General features: G+C 32.9%; 1 protein-coding gene across 2 annotated transcripts; it reads left to right on the top strand.

Annotated features, from left to right (window-relative positions):
- The first annotated feature begins 282 nt into the window (after nucleotides 1-282).
- Nucleotides 283-11544, top strand: LOC117339412 (methyltransferase-like protein 27). 2 transcript variants are annotated; one of them, XM_033900981.1, is made up of 7 exons: nucleotides 283-453; nucleotides 4998-5135; nucleotides 9214-9380; nucleotides 9824-9955; nucleotides 10377-10512; nucleotides 10719-10811; nucleotides 11027-11544. In XM_033900981.1, the coding sequence occupies exons 3-7, from the start codon at nucleotides 9258-9260 to the stop codon at nucleotides 11209-11211; spliced, it is 669 nt and encodes a 222-aa protein (XP_033756872.1). In that variant the 5' UTR covers nucleotides 283-453; nucleotides 4998-5135; nucleotides 9214-9257; the 3' UTR covers nucleotides 11212-11544. The 2 variants fall into 2 exon arrangements, with proteins under 2 accessions (XP_033756872.1, XP_033756874.1); XM_033900983.1 differs by lacking the exons at nucleotides 283-453; nucleotides 4998-5135 and adding an exon at nucleotides 8301-8569.
- Nucleotides 11545-14035: the final 2491 nt, after the last annotated feature.

Below are 14035 nucleotides of genomic sequence, written 5' to 3'. Positions count from 1 at the left end.
GTCTTTCGGGAAGTAATACAATATTCAAATCTGACCGTATGATATCTACCCTTCTGGACTTTGTTACTATTTAAGTCTCACAGATGGCGCTGATAGCATTGTGTATAAATACCGTAAACAAGTTGTTATCTTCCTTTTCATACAATTAGCTTGTGCTCAACACACACGTATAGAGCTACAAGATGATTATAAATTTAGAAGGAATGTGATTGTATGTTATCGTTCTATGTTTCAGTAATAATTATCATGTATCTTCTTAGAAACATCTGTTTTTTAATATCATTACCGAGAATATTAATTCAGCAATTTTGGAAGCAATGGTTATTGAAATTAAGGGGGAAAAACATTGAAAATTTCACAAAAGTTAGTATCTAAATTGAAACTAAAACAGAGTAAGCTGAATTTCAAAATAAATTAATGGAAGTGAACGGAGAATTGGCAAAGCTCATTCAGGTAGGTATATAATTATGCTATATATAATATTGGTTTTGAAAAATTACACCATAAAACAATTGCAGATGCAATTTGATTTGAATGCAAGATATCAAAAATATTCGTACACAAAATGTTATTATTTACCTTAAAAAACGTTCCTAGATATGACTGCATTGTCAAAAATGATTCGTTCAAGTACGACACATAAAATGGTCTTTGGAACGTTTCAATATATTGGATTTTGTGTTCGTTTATTCTTCTAATTAACTTATAACAAATGGATCACCGGTAAGTATTCTTGCATTTATTTACATGCATGGGTAAGCCAGATGTTTTAATAGCAAAATTACCTTCCACGAAGAGTGATAATAGATACCTTTGCCGTAAGGAAATTGTTCACTCGATATTATATACAAATATAAATACTGATGAATAAGGTACATGCCTGGTTGAAACATCTGGTTTTTCAGTGCTGAATAGTTCAATGTTAGCCAATAACTATTTCAAAACTTATTAACCCTCATACTTGTTCATATCTTGATGTCAAACATACTTCCAACGATATTTGTACCAATTACAGATCATCTTCATTAACCAAACATGTATAAACAGCACAACAAAAACCCTTGATTATTTTTGGTGTACTTAAATTAAGTCACCTTAGATTTGACATTTCAGAATATTTCATTGCGCAGAACAAAGCGAATTGGGCAACAGGCGTAGTTTACACTAACTCTCTCCCTGAACAATACACAGTATTTTGTAAATATAATAGATATATATTATCATATGAGATACATAACAACTATCGTATCATAAATAGGTCTCTTAATTTCCGTCATTGCAAAATAGAAAATATAAGAACAAGAGAAAAGTCATAAGTATCAATCAGCTGGTCAACAATATTACTGGTGGATGATAAATATTTAATTACCTTATTTAAACATTTCTAGATTGTAAACTAGCAGACAAAATTTAACAACCGTAGAAGTATGTAATATTTTCTGTTTTGCTCCGGCATTTGGAAAGTGTTTTCTGTGTTGTTTTTTTAATAATGAACGGTGGCATGTGCTCAGACTATTCACACATACAGCTGTATACGTACGTAGTAGATAGTTTTTATCAGGCAAATTTTGATGCTTCAAATCTCCCTTCTGGATTTTCTGGAGGCCCTATAGCAACAATGACGAGTCGTAAAAAGACAAAACACATGTATGATACAGTCTTATATGCATTATTTTGGAATCGTTGATTGCCTTATTGGACACATTTTTTAATATTCCAAAAGCAAAGTATAGTTGTTATGCAGCATTATATGCAGTATTACATATTATGCAGAGAAAGTATATGCAGTAATATAAATATATCATGTATAGAAATAAAATGTTCACAAATTTCATCTCGCATTTCTTGGACAATTTATTTAAAAGCATGTACATGTATATATTTTGCTTGTCACTTTTCGAAAATATTACGTTGGTCTACCTAAACGTATAAATAAACTGTGTAAATATAATTATTCCTTTGTCAAAACGACAAAACTGTCTCAGTGTATCAAGAAAAACAATAAGACTAATTATGTAGGTTTTAGAATTAATATATATATATATATATATATATATAAACTTATCAAGCTACTGTAAGATTATTAATCCTTGTGTTTTAACTAGCTTATATGTTGGGATCTGATATACCGACGATAGCAAATCTACCAAAACCTCTATGCTTCCATAAAACGTAACTTAGATTGAATACAAATCCATATAGAACTTTGAAGAATGTCTTTAAAACATTACAAAAATAAATAATCTGTGTAAATACGGTAGGTGCATATATTTGTTTAACAGATCTAGTTAACATGCTTGTAATGACGTGTTGTACAAAATGTCCAGCTATTCTATGATAAAAATATATATAATTAAGGTCAAGATTTATTTTATCTGAATGTTGCTGACCACATCATCTTTATCAATGTAACCTGCAATCAAAATATCACAAAGTGAAGTGCGTGTATCGTCCATCTCGACTATTGCCCATTGCACTTTGAGACAGAAATTCTATAATTAGATAACCCGGCCGACCAGTGACGTTTATCGTCACTAGACATGTCGCTAGGTGGCGTTAGTGAGCACCGGTATATAAGCTCAGGTGACGCACAACACTGCCTCTATCAGATTAAATATGGTTGAGTATGGAGCTAATAAAATGTGTTTTCTTACTTTTAACTTAGCAATGATTTTTATGGCAAATTATATGTAATGTAAATATAACATAAAGTTATGGTGTTTTGCAGAATGCGGGTTTCTAATAATTGCGAAATAAATGGAAACACGCTGCATGCAAAAAGTAGGTTTCTTACAACACAAAGCCAATTGATCGAACGTAAATAACTGACTGTGGTCGGCAGTCATTGATATAGATGAGTATTCCCTCTCGCAACTCATATAATACTGCTTTAGCGCTGGTGACTAACCCGAGACCTTTCAATTATTTACACACGACTTATCTTGAATATGCTCAGAATATTAACAGCTGGAAATATTGTACAATATCCGATAAGGCTTTGTTGTAAGCGCAATGATGCAATAATGTTGTTGTTTTCCTTATCCCTCCCTTACCACATCATAGTTGCGTGGTATTTTTGCTAAATGCGGTGTTGTATATTTGGTGACAGATTCGCATGTCAAGACTACATTTTGGGCCAGCGCCAAGAATTCGCTCATGTTTTTTGTGTCAAGGCTATGTCTATTTGAATTATGTTTGTCACGAATCTGAATTTGTTCTGATGGCTTAATAAAAAAAAAGAACATTAACTTTAAAGTATTTTGACAAAATGACACAAAATTAAGATCCCCTGTTGAATATCAATTTCTTCGTTTAATATATGATCATATTTGACAATTATTCAGTGATTTGTTGCACTTTCAATGAACAACATTTACATTCAAATACATTAATAACTTAATAGAAAGATTGATAACCAAACAACTGCATAGTAAATGTAGTTTCAACATTATAAAATGTCTGAAAAACATTTTGGCTATCTTTAGCTATGAGATCAAGAACAGGTACTCAAGTACTAAAGTATTCCGATGACTAACCAACTTTTGTTTTAGATATCAATATCTATATCAATTAATAAATTAAACGAATTAAAGGACCTTATTTTAAACATGAAATAAAACTCTTAGGTCAAGTAAATATGCTCCATTTTCAATTTAAATAAGATAGACTGTATTATCTATTATGAGGCGTTACTGATGTATAAATTCGGTAATCGTAACCTGAAGTAAATCAGTAGACCACGTGTGTGATAGGCCATGTGACAATAGAGTCCCATAAAGGTACCTACGATAACGATAATACCAAGGGTTCGTCTCGAAACCCAATAAAATCGAATAAAAAGTGATCATATACAATAAAATTAAAATTAGCTAATGTTATAAAATGATATGAAAATAGATTATTAGAGTGATGTGATGAGTTAAAAACCGTTTCGTTTTGTGTAAATAAGAATGAGACACAATTAAATTTAGACAACAAAAGACAAAGAAAAACAAACAGAAAGAGAAAAAAAAAAGTCAGAATAAAAATCTCGAAATGAAAAACTATGATGACATTAATCCTTAAATGAAAATAGAATTTAAAAAGAAGAAATATTATTACAGTTAGATTAAGACAACAGGTTGAACTAATGGAGAGTATACTAGAAATTATCTGTGTTTGCGAGTATCTTCAAGCTATCTCCTGATAAGGGGACTGTCAACAAACGTTTTCATATATTTGTGTAGGAACAATATTACAACCGTCGAGGTTAGTCTTAGGAAGGTGAAGGTCGATACCATTGCATCTACTTATTTTCTTAAGTAGAAACCTTTACCGGTATTTGCATTTGTATGCAGATATTACTATATAACCCTATGAAACCCAATTGTCCAACTGTTAACGTGTAACCATGGTGACGTTATATTTGTAACGTTGAATAACACTGGACATACTGGATGATAAATTGTTATAATCCATCAAACAATGATAAAAGTTGCACTTTTTTATTCCATGGTTAATTTTGAAAATTCGACGATGCTATTTTCGATTAAACCGTTTTCGCAGGTGCCCCAGTAGACGAAGTACGCTAATGAAAAAAATTCTCTTCTGTGACGAAAAACCACATAACTATTAATTTACTTTCAATGCTGAAAGGAAAAGTCTCATTTCATTATGTAGCATAATTCATTTTTGTGACATTGAATGAAGGTCAATTTCATTTTTAAAATCATTATTCATTCACATGAACAACGTACAGACCAAATTTTACCAAGGAATGGGGTTTTGATATTTCTTTTAATTATTTGGGGCCTTTTGATCGCCCTATATCACCACTTTAGGCCCTTAGTATCCCTAGAGGGATAATAAAAAAGTGTATTACAGTTTAATTCAGTTTGGGTCTACTATATCAAACTCTAAATTTGTTTTGAAATGTGTTAATATCTTGCGTGTCGTTTGTACAATCCTGTGAACTGGTATACAGAATCATTAATAATTAGTATTAATTTTCATTTCAGTTTTATTCCGGATAAGGAGTTAAACCAACAGAAAATGGATATTTATTGGAAGTGGTCAACTGCCACAGGCACTTTACACAAAGTTGACTGGATCTCGCAAATGTCTACAATGCATTCCATGGGCAGATCGATATGCAGGTGAATATAGTGTTTATATTTTACATCACCATGCCAATGTATAGCCACCCCTAAAATAAAAAGTATCATAATTCTTAAGTTCTTAGTAATTCATTAAAGATAATTTCAACAACCTATATTGATCATATTCATCTATTTCTGATACTGATTTTTTCAAGAAATTCAAGGGGTATAACTCTAGCACAACCAATTGGATTAATGTGCTGGGTATCCTTAAAATCCGAAACACACAAAAATGTTATACAATCCCTGAAACATTCATTCCTTTAAATCCCTTATAATGGTTATATATAAAACTTACAGAGCATGTAGAGATGAACTTGATAATGACTATGGTGATAAAAGGGATGAATTGTGAAAGTTGCAGAAATCAGTACTGTATTACACCTGAGTTGTATACATTTTGTTTGTAGATATAACCTTCCAAATTAAGTAAATACATACGGCTTTATCAATATAGAATACAATCATATAATCATTTTTCACAGAACATGTCTTTATCAGCATATTTCAGTCCTAATTAAGAGGTCATTCGACATTTACCATACATTTAACACCTACATCTATTCGCGTTATTCATGAACTCATCCTATTATATTAGTGGCAACTGCATCTAGTTGTATGAAGCAACTTATGTTTAAAGAATATTTATCATATACTCTATTAATATCCAACTTCTAACTTTTACATGTTTTACACTACTTCTAAAGGGTGATAAATCACACACACGTGTACCAAATTATTATTTGCATTATATAATATCATTTTCAAACTCACTATTTTACAAACAGCAATGTCTTCGTTCATATACCAATAATCTCAGGAAATAGGTCATCATGACCCCAACTCATAAAATTAAAACACTGCTCTATTCTACACATCCTTTCCTGCATTATCAACAACTTATATGTTACCTTAACTTTACTTTTACTTTAACGCTGTGTAAATATTCAATGTCACTAGCGACTGCGAGGGACATAATATGTAACCATTACAAAGCCTCTACTATGACTCAGATTTGTTCAAGCGGGAGGGGGGGGGGGGGGGGGGGGGGGGGGGGGGCATTCCTATGTTGACAGGGAGAGAAAAGTTTAAACGGACAGGACACGAGCTGAATTTACACAACAGGAAAATTATATATTCCCAACTATATCGCGGTATTAATTCTCAACTCTGACTTGCAAAATTGTAAAGAAACAAATATGTAGATCATTTTGTTATCTGGGCTTGACGAATAGAAAAAAAGGTTATACCAATAAACATAAGACGAGTTCCAGAACTTAGTGGAAACGTTATAGATTCTCAACCCTTCTTATGTTATTTCATCAGTCAAGTGTGTGGTATTAGTTGTAAAAATGAGTCGGGCTTTTTTGGACTATGTGATTGGTTAACACAGGTAACAGAGATATAAACAGAACGTCAGCCATTACTTTTAACGTAACCTTTACAAAGACTTTCACATTTGCATAAAAATGGGGGCATTCCTGTGTTGTCTGGAATAGAACATTTTAAATAGAGTTGAGCAGGATACGAGCTGAATGTGCCCTGGAGAAGCAATTATATATTCTCATCTATGAGTCTCGGTATAATTTCTCAACTCTGACTTGCACATTAGAAATAGGGAATTTTTTAAAAAATTTTTTTGTTACTTAAGAGAGACGAACCCTCAGTCAATACAAACAGGACGTGTTCAGAAATTAGAGGAAACGTTATAAATTCTCAACCCGATCGCGATTTCAATTTTTCATTCGCAACTTACACAATTGTAGATAGAAATGTGGGGGATTATTTGTTGGGAGGGATGAAATAATCGCAGATTGGTGTTGAACATGATATGTGGTAATTCATACTAGAAATATTTATAAATATTTTAAAACCGTTCACTTGTGACTTACAAAATGTTGGTGATATTGCACGATTATGCTGTTGTCTTGCATTAAATTTCTCAGTTCGTTGGCAAGTGTTTTTTAGAATAGATGCTAGGATTAGCAAATTTAGCTACTCTGCCTTTAACAAAAATTAATTTGTATTTTAACGCTGTTTATCTATGTCAAAATTAGCAACAAATGGCGCTCTGTGATGTTAACCAATTAATTGGCAATACCCGTTCTATTCAGCGTGTAATATTTAGAGGCTTGATCAAAGACAGACAATAAGATGATGCATGATTCGGCTTGTTACAAAAATCATATTTAGTATCAAGTCATTAAACGTTTAAGAATCGATGTTATTTATGCATACATCAAAATCCTTATTTGATCTATGTGATGATTTACATGCACACAGCCCTTGACTGGAGAGGTTCGTTATTGCATCAGTCGAGTGTGTATAATAGTCAACATCATGTGTGGAATTACTTGTAAAAATGGGCTGGGCTTTTTTGAGCAATGTGATTGGTTAATACAGGTAACAGATGCGTTTTTACTGTATATAAATAAATACGCCGGCAGCTATTACTTGATATAGAAGTATTTGTGTTGGATTGATTAAGGAGAACATAGGTAGGTAAGATGATTTTCTTGTTACAATTTTCATACAGTCAAAGCTCCATACAGTCCAAGCTCCTCTTCTGTAACATACATAAATTTACATGTGTGTTAGTGGAATTTTTGTGACGTAGCCTTTTGTTTTTTTTTAAGAATTACGTACGCTATTAGATTCAGAACTAGAAAATATAATGTGTATACAATTCCTGCATGCATTAGAAGACGGAATTAGTATACGTGGATGGGGCAGACATGGATATATATCCTACCATATACTGTAGATTGCAGCGAAATATTTCTGCTGGACTTGAGTTAACTTCATTGTCAATCATGAATGACCCTGCTCACACTATCGTACTCCACGCCGTATAGGCGTACATGCTGTGTTGTTCTACTTAGTCCCTTTATCTGTGATACAGTAAATACGACATGTGTGTCAACATTAACATCTCATTGTTATTCAAATATTGTTTTCATCTGCAATGTTTCATGCATAAATCTAATTAAAAGCACCCGAAAAACAAACAGTTAATTGCAAAAATGAAAAAAGGTGATATTCTAGTCTAAATATAATGTTCTGTCAGTATTATCTCAAAATCAGTTTTTATTTGTTTATTTGTTTGTTTTCTTTTTTAATTGATTCTTTTTTACCAATAATTTCATGAAAGTAATGTAGAAAAGTAGTTTAATTTTTAAAAGAAGAAGATTCACAAAAATACATTTTGAAACGTTCCTTTGACATAAGTTGGGTCGGAATAGATAAAATTTTCAAAACCGGTTGAAACCGGATGAACGTAGACTATAAAAAGCCGACAGATCTAGTAGGTATTCACAACTCCTGCCGACACCACGCAGAATACTCCTCTAGTGTGACATCTACACGACTTTACAGAAGAAGGCAACTGTCCGCTCACTTTTCATCAGTCATACACAACGTCTTAACTTCAGGTATTGATTAACGAAAATTAGAGTACATTGAAGAAGATGCTTTTCAGATATAGAGCAGACATTTTTGTCTTTGTACATATGTTGCCAATAAGCTTTAAAGATCGGTTTTCATTTTTTATTGATGGCTAGGAATTCATTACAATATTATGTTAATCCATCATAGGTATCGTCTTGTTATATTCAAAACCAAACTCACCGGTATCTTTAGATTAAGAGTGGTTTACAATTTGAAAATAAGAGGGTTTAAACAATGTAAAATATGATTTTTTTCTACAAAATATTGATGACGGATTGGCAAGCAATTACTCGCTGGTCAGTTAAGACAGTTGTATGGGTTCTAAAGTGCGACAACCTCATTTTTTAATTAAAGTTTCAATAAGATTACGGCAAATATGTTCGACTAGACTTGAATATATCATACATCACAGATTATTTACTGATTTTTGTCGGTAACAGTTTAAATATCAAATTCAAGCCACATCTTCCGTAATAGATACTTGTCAATATGGTACAGCTTTTTATTTAGTGTACAAACAATCTGACATTTAAAAAACGAACATGGAAGAGGTATACTTGAATGATGCTACGATAAACAGGTATAAAGGCACTGTTTAAAAAAATATATTTTTTAATCATTTGTACAGACGCAGTCCCAAGCATTTATCTACACTCGACCTATTAGAAGAAGATGGAGACTTTAAGCGCCGACGATCACACTGCCTACCACGTAAATGCCAAGGTTTTCAATGGCAACATGGAGAAACAGGAAATCAAAGAGTACTACACCAAATGGGCCCATCAGTATGAAAAGGTAAAATATATTTCATACAGTGAGGTTGCATGTAAATAAAACATATTATGTACATCAAACTTCAATCTGGTTTCCATGGAATCTGCGAAGAAGGATTCGAAACTAAAAACTATTTAAATTATTTCCTGGGTTTATTTTTATTCATATCAAACAGTTTACATTTCAATGCAACAATTGCCATTAATATAATTTGTATGTTTACATTACTTGAATCGCTAGTAGGTTGCTCATTCATGCGATATTTACATACGTTTACATTCTATTTTATTTTGTAAAACGATACTATGATACTGAATATCCAGAATACTTAGGTTATAAACAAACAACTACACGTATTTGAATGTTATTCATAAATAAAGAATGTTTACTGTTGATATAAAGTTACTATCGTCGCTATGGAATGTGCTAACCATATATTTATATTTATATATTTATTTATTTAGGATCTTGCTCCTGGGAGATATAACGGCCCCATGATGGCCGCAGAGACATGTGCACACTGTTTCAACGAGAAAGACAGAGAGAATGTGCGCGTTCTCGATGTAGCGGCCGGAACTGGAACAGTTGGAGAACAGGTATGTTATAAACTACATTACAGGTCAGATTAGGGTAAAGTTAACAATTCAAATTGTATGCTCCAATGTCATTTGAAACAAGTACATCGCAGATATACATATGTATACTAATAATAATTGTATTCATTACTGATTTCTTTATTTGGTGAAAATAAATACTATTTGTAAACTCTGAATTTAATTTTCATGCTGATTAATGGTTTACCTCGTAATATAACTAATTATAAACATTATTAATGATAATGTCAAAATATCACCTCGTTTTAACTTCGTAAGACAACATTTTCGATGCTCTCATGAATAATATTCACCATAGCCGATAGTTATTCTGATAATCAAGAATATCACCAATTTATATAATGTTGATTACCATCATTTTTAATAAAGCTATCAATGATTACACTAACATTCTTTGTTGCAGCTTGTTAAACAGGGCTTCACTGATATACACGCGTTGGACCCATCAGAGGGAATGTTAGAAGTAGCAAAGAGCAAAAATGTTTACACAAAGTTCCTAAATGAATTCCTAACAGAAGAAAAACTTCCGGTGGAAGATGGTAGGTATATATATCTGTATACAGGAGACAACTCAAGACAATAAGTATTGCTAATTTACCCACGTACAGTATTTGAGTAACTAATATGAGTCGACTAACTTTCCTATACAGTATGTCAGAAGCTAATATAGTTAAAGTTACCTCGGGTGTATTAAAGTATTTCAGATTAAATGATCTAAACATGTTGATGTTATGTTTTAATTCAGGTTATTACAATTGCGTGACCTCATCGGGAGGAATGGGAGATGGACATATCCCGTGTGAAGCGCTCTATGAAATCATCCGTATTGTGAAATCTGGTAAGTGTCGGGAATTCCTCAGCTATAAAATTGATGTTTTTTTGTAGTGTATTTTATCAAGCAGTATTAAGCAGTAGATATATATTTTTACAATGTATTGTTAGCTCAATAGCGAACTCTATTTTGGTTATAAAATAAGAAAATATCTAGAAATAAGGCATTATCCCATTTGTCGGTATAAGAAGTGTTTTGATTGTGGGTATCTTATTATACAGGTGGCTTTGTGGTAATCGTTATGCGGGAAGAATATCTCTACAATGTACCTGAGTACAAGGACAGATTGGAACCTCTCATGGATAAACTAGAAGCCGAGAAAAAGTGGACCAAGATCGAAAGGCGTATTGTCCCTAATTATGCCTTCCAAAAGAATGGGCTCGTCTTTGTATACAAAGTACTTTGAGGATGATGGTTCGAGGAAATATCTGGTTTTTAAAACTGATCAGGTGAACATGCGAATCGCTTCCTGAGACTATATGAGATTATCTGGAGCATGTGAACTTAGTTAAGGTTGAGTTAGTCCGATTAGTTAAGGTCAACGCTTGGAACACGAGGAAAGGCACATATGATCTTCATAACTATCACACCAGTTTGAAATGTCTTCAAAAGGTTGAGAACGACATACTATGTGTATGTCATAGATAGACCTGTTTTGTGGTTGGTAGATCTTGTTTATATATATATATATATATATATATATATATACGTTGTTTGTTGTAAATATGTACATAAATATAGTACCATGTCATTGATGTTAAAATGTTATGTTATTTACTGTTGAATAAAATTTCATTTATTTATTATAATACTATTGTTTGTTTTATGTAAGAAGTCTGTATTGTTGAGAATGTAATGATATTTTATTAGTCAATGGCTATGAGGTGAGAAAAACTCTTCAGAAATATGGACACGGAATGTTGCAACAAAACGCATTTAGTCATCAAAATGACAATCCCTCATCAGTCTGGCATCATGGTTTGCTTTCGTCAAACGTGATAAGAAAAATCGATATAAAAATTGTATAATCAAAATAATATTTTGATAAAACAAAATAAATCTACGTACTGCAATGATTGGGCAATAGACACAACAGTTATTAGCACCTTTTGAAATAAACTAAGGCAGTAGAGCCCCGATTAATTATAAACCGCATCATACACTTACTACGTTCTTCTAGGACTCGTCAGTGATGCTTGGGTCACAAGTATTGATGAAAGGAAGCGACCAAACACTCGAAATATGTCAAAATATATTTCAAAATCGGGATGGAAATGTGCAAAAAAAAACCACTATTCAAACAATTTCAAAACTTTAGATATAATATTTCAAAAGTACATTGTAAACCGTGTCATTATTCGAATGAACTAAACAAGACAAGCAGGTTACGGTAAACCTCGAGGCTTGAAAAATCTACCAGCATTGTCTACCACTTGCAATCGCAAAGGATTACTCAAAGACACACTGGTCAGTAACGCATTTGAAAATAAATTAAGTTATAGTACAGCCAAAATGAATCAAACTGCATCCATACAGCTGTTTCGTCCTTTTAGGACTCGCCAGTGGTGTTAGTGACACCATATAGCTGTCTGGTCTTTCTGTAACTCGTCATTGATCAAAGGGACATCATACAGCTTTTTCGTCATTCAATGACTCGTCAGTGATGTTAGGGACATCATACAGCTGTTTGGCCTTGTAGGACTCGTCAGTAATTTTAGGGACATCATACAGCTATCTTGTCTTTCTGTTATTCGTCAGCGATGTTAGAGACATCAAACAGTTGTTCCGTCTTTCTAAGAAAAATTCAAAATAGGTCAAAACATATACAAATTTAAAGATAATTAAAATGAATTAGGAGGTGCAAAAGACCCACATCTAAAATAATTCAAACTTTTCAATATTAGATATCAAAAAGAATATTAAATGGAAGAAGTGGAAGCCTCCTCTTGATTATCGCCCCATTTTGAGGAGGGGTCTTCTTGTAGTAGTTGGTGACTGTCTCACTGAACAACATACGTCCCTTCGCATGCTATCCAGAACAATGATGGTGAAACGTCTTGTCCCAAGGACAAAACTAAGACAGTACAGACCGACCCGTTTCTTCGCTTCCCCAGAAACGCAAACCGAGACGGGTAGGGAGCGTCGAACCACGCACCTCTGATCTTCACCCGAGATTACGTGGCCAGCGCTCTAACCAACTGAGCTTTACATTTGCAGGATGTTGGTATTGTACTTAATAGTGACCACTCTCTTATATCAAAATAATAGTGCTCTCTTTATACTTTATTTCCTGAAAGAAATGTATATGGAAATACCAACTGATTATTGTATCAAATACACAGTGCATCATAAATCCCAATCATAATGTGGATCATGTATAATATAATCAGATCAAGATGTTAATAGTCTAGAACGAATTTTAAGCGGTGCGAAAAACTATACTCTATACCGTATACGAATTGTTTTGACTATAGAAACAAGACATTAAGCGGTAAAGAGTAAAGACATCCAAATTAAGTAAATATATAACATAGGGCATGCATAAACAGACAAAACCGATACACAAATATAACCCTAAGTCTTCAACATCATCAATAAACAAATGCGGCATAATCATTGGAGACCAATGCGAATAAGGTAAACCAATCCGGAAGGGAAAGCGTCTTCTGTCTCTAGGTCAAATCCCAGTCACATCGAGATTGGAACAGGGTGGGTACCACATAATCACCAGGCATATAATTGGCATCGAACACGGCTGAATCTTAATATATGTTTATTCATAAAACAATAGGCAAACCATGTCTTTGTCCTACATCAACAATAACAATAAAGAAATTATCATAACCATTATCATCCATTAGGTAACATCATGTAATAGGTCATACAGTTTTATGTTATGGCTCCGTATCCCTACGAGGGCTCGACTGAAAAAAGCCTCACTGCTGACGGAGTAGTTTAAGGGCCATCAAACTACAACAAATTCAATGATAGTTTACAAGCCTATATATAAATTACAGCTATGGTACAACTTATCAGAAGTTACTTGATTAATTGTTAGTATGCACCATGTATAATCATGGTATTTGCTGTTGACAAGTAATTTATTAAGCTTTTTGTAAATTTCGATAAAACATGCGAAAAATACATGTTTCATGGGAACACAATTAGTTCATGTGTATCACACCATATTGCATGAAATAAGCATTCCTTTATGCTCACATGTGTCTTGG

This window comes from Pecten maximus, chromosome 12 (genome assembly GCF_902652985.1).
Source record: "Pecten maximus chromosome 12, xPecMax1.1, whole genome shotgun sequence".
Taxonomy (NCBI): domain Eukaryota; kingdom Metazoa; phylum Mollusca; class Bivalvia; order Pectinida; family Pectinidae; genus Pecten; species Pecten maximus.
This window is presented reverse-complemented; position numbering and strand designations above follow the sequence as displayed.

Coding starts and splice junctions, on each gene's coding strand:
- LOC117339412 (XM_033900981.1), top strand. CDS start 9,258: ATGGAGACTTTAAGCGCCGACGATCACACTGCCTACCACGTAAATGCC. Junction 9,381..9,823: donor GGGCCCATCAGTATGAAAAG/GTAAAATATATT, acceptor TTATTTATTTAG/GATCTTGCTCCTGGGAGATA. Junction 10,812..11,026: donor CATCCGTATTGTGAAATCTG/GTAAGTGTCGGG, acceptor CTTATTATACAG/GTGGCTTTGTGGTAATCGTT.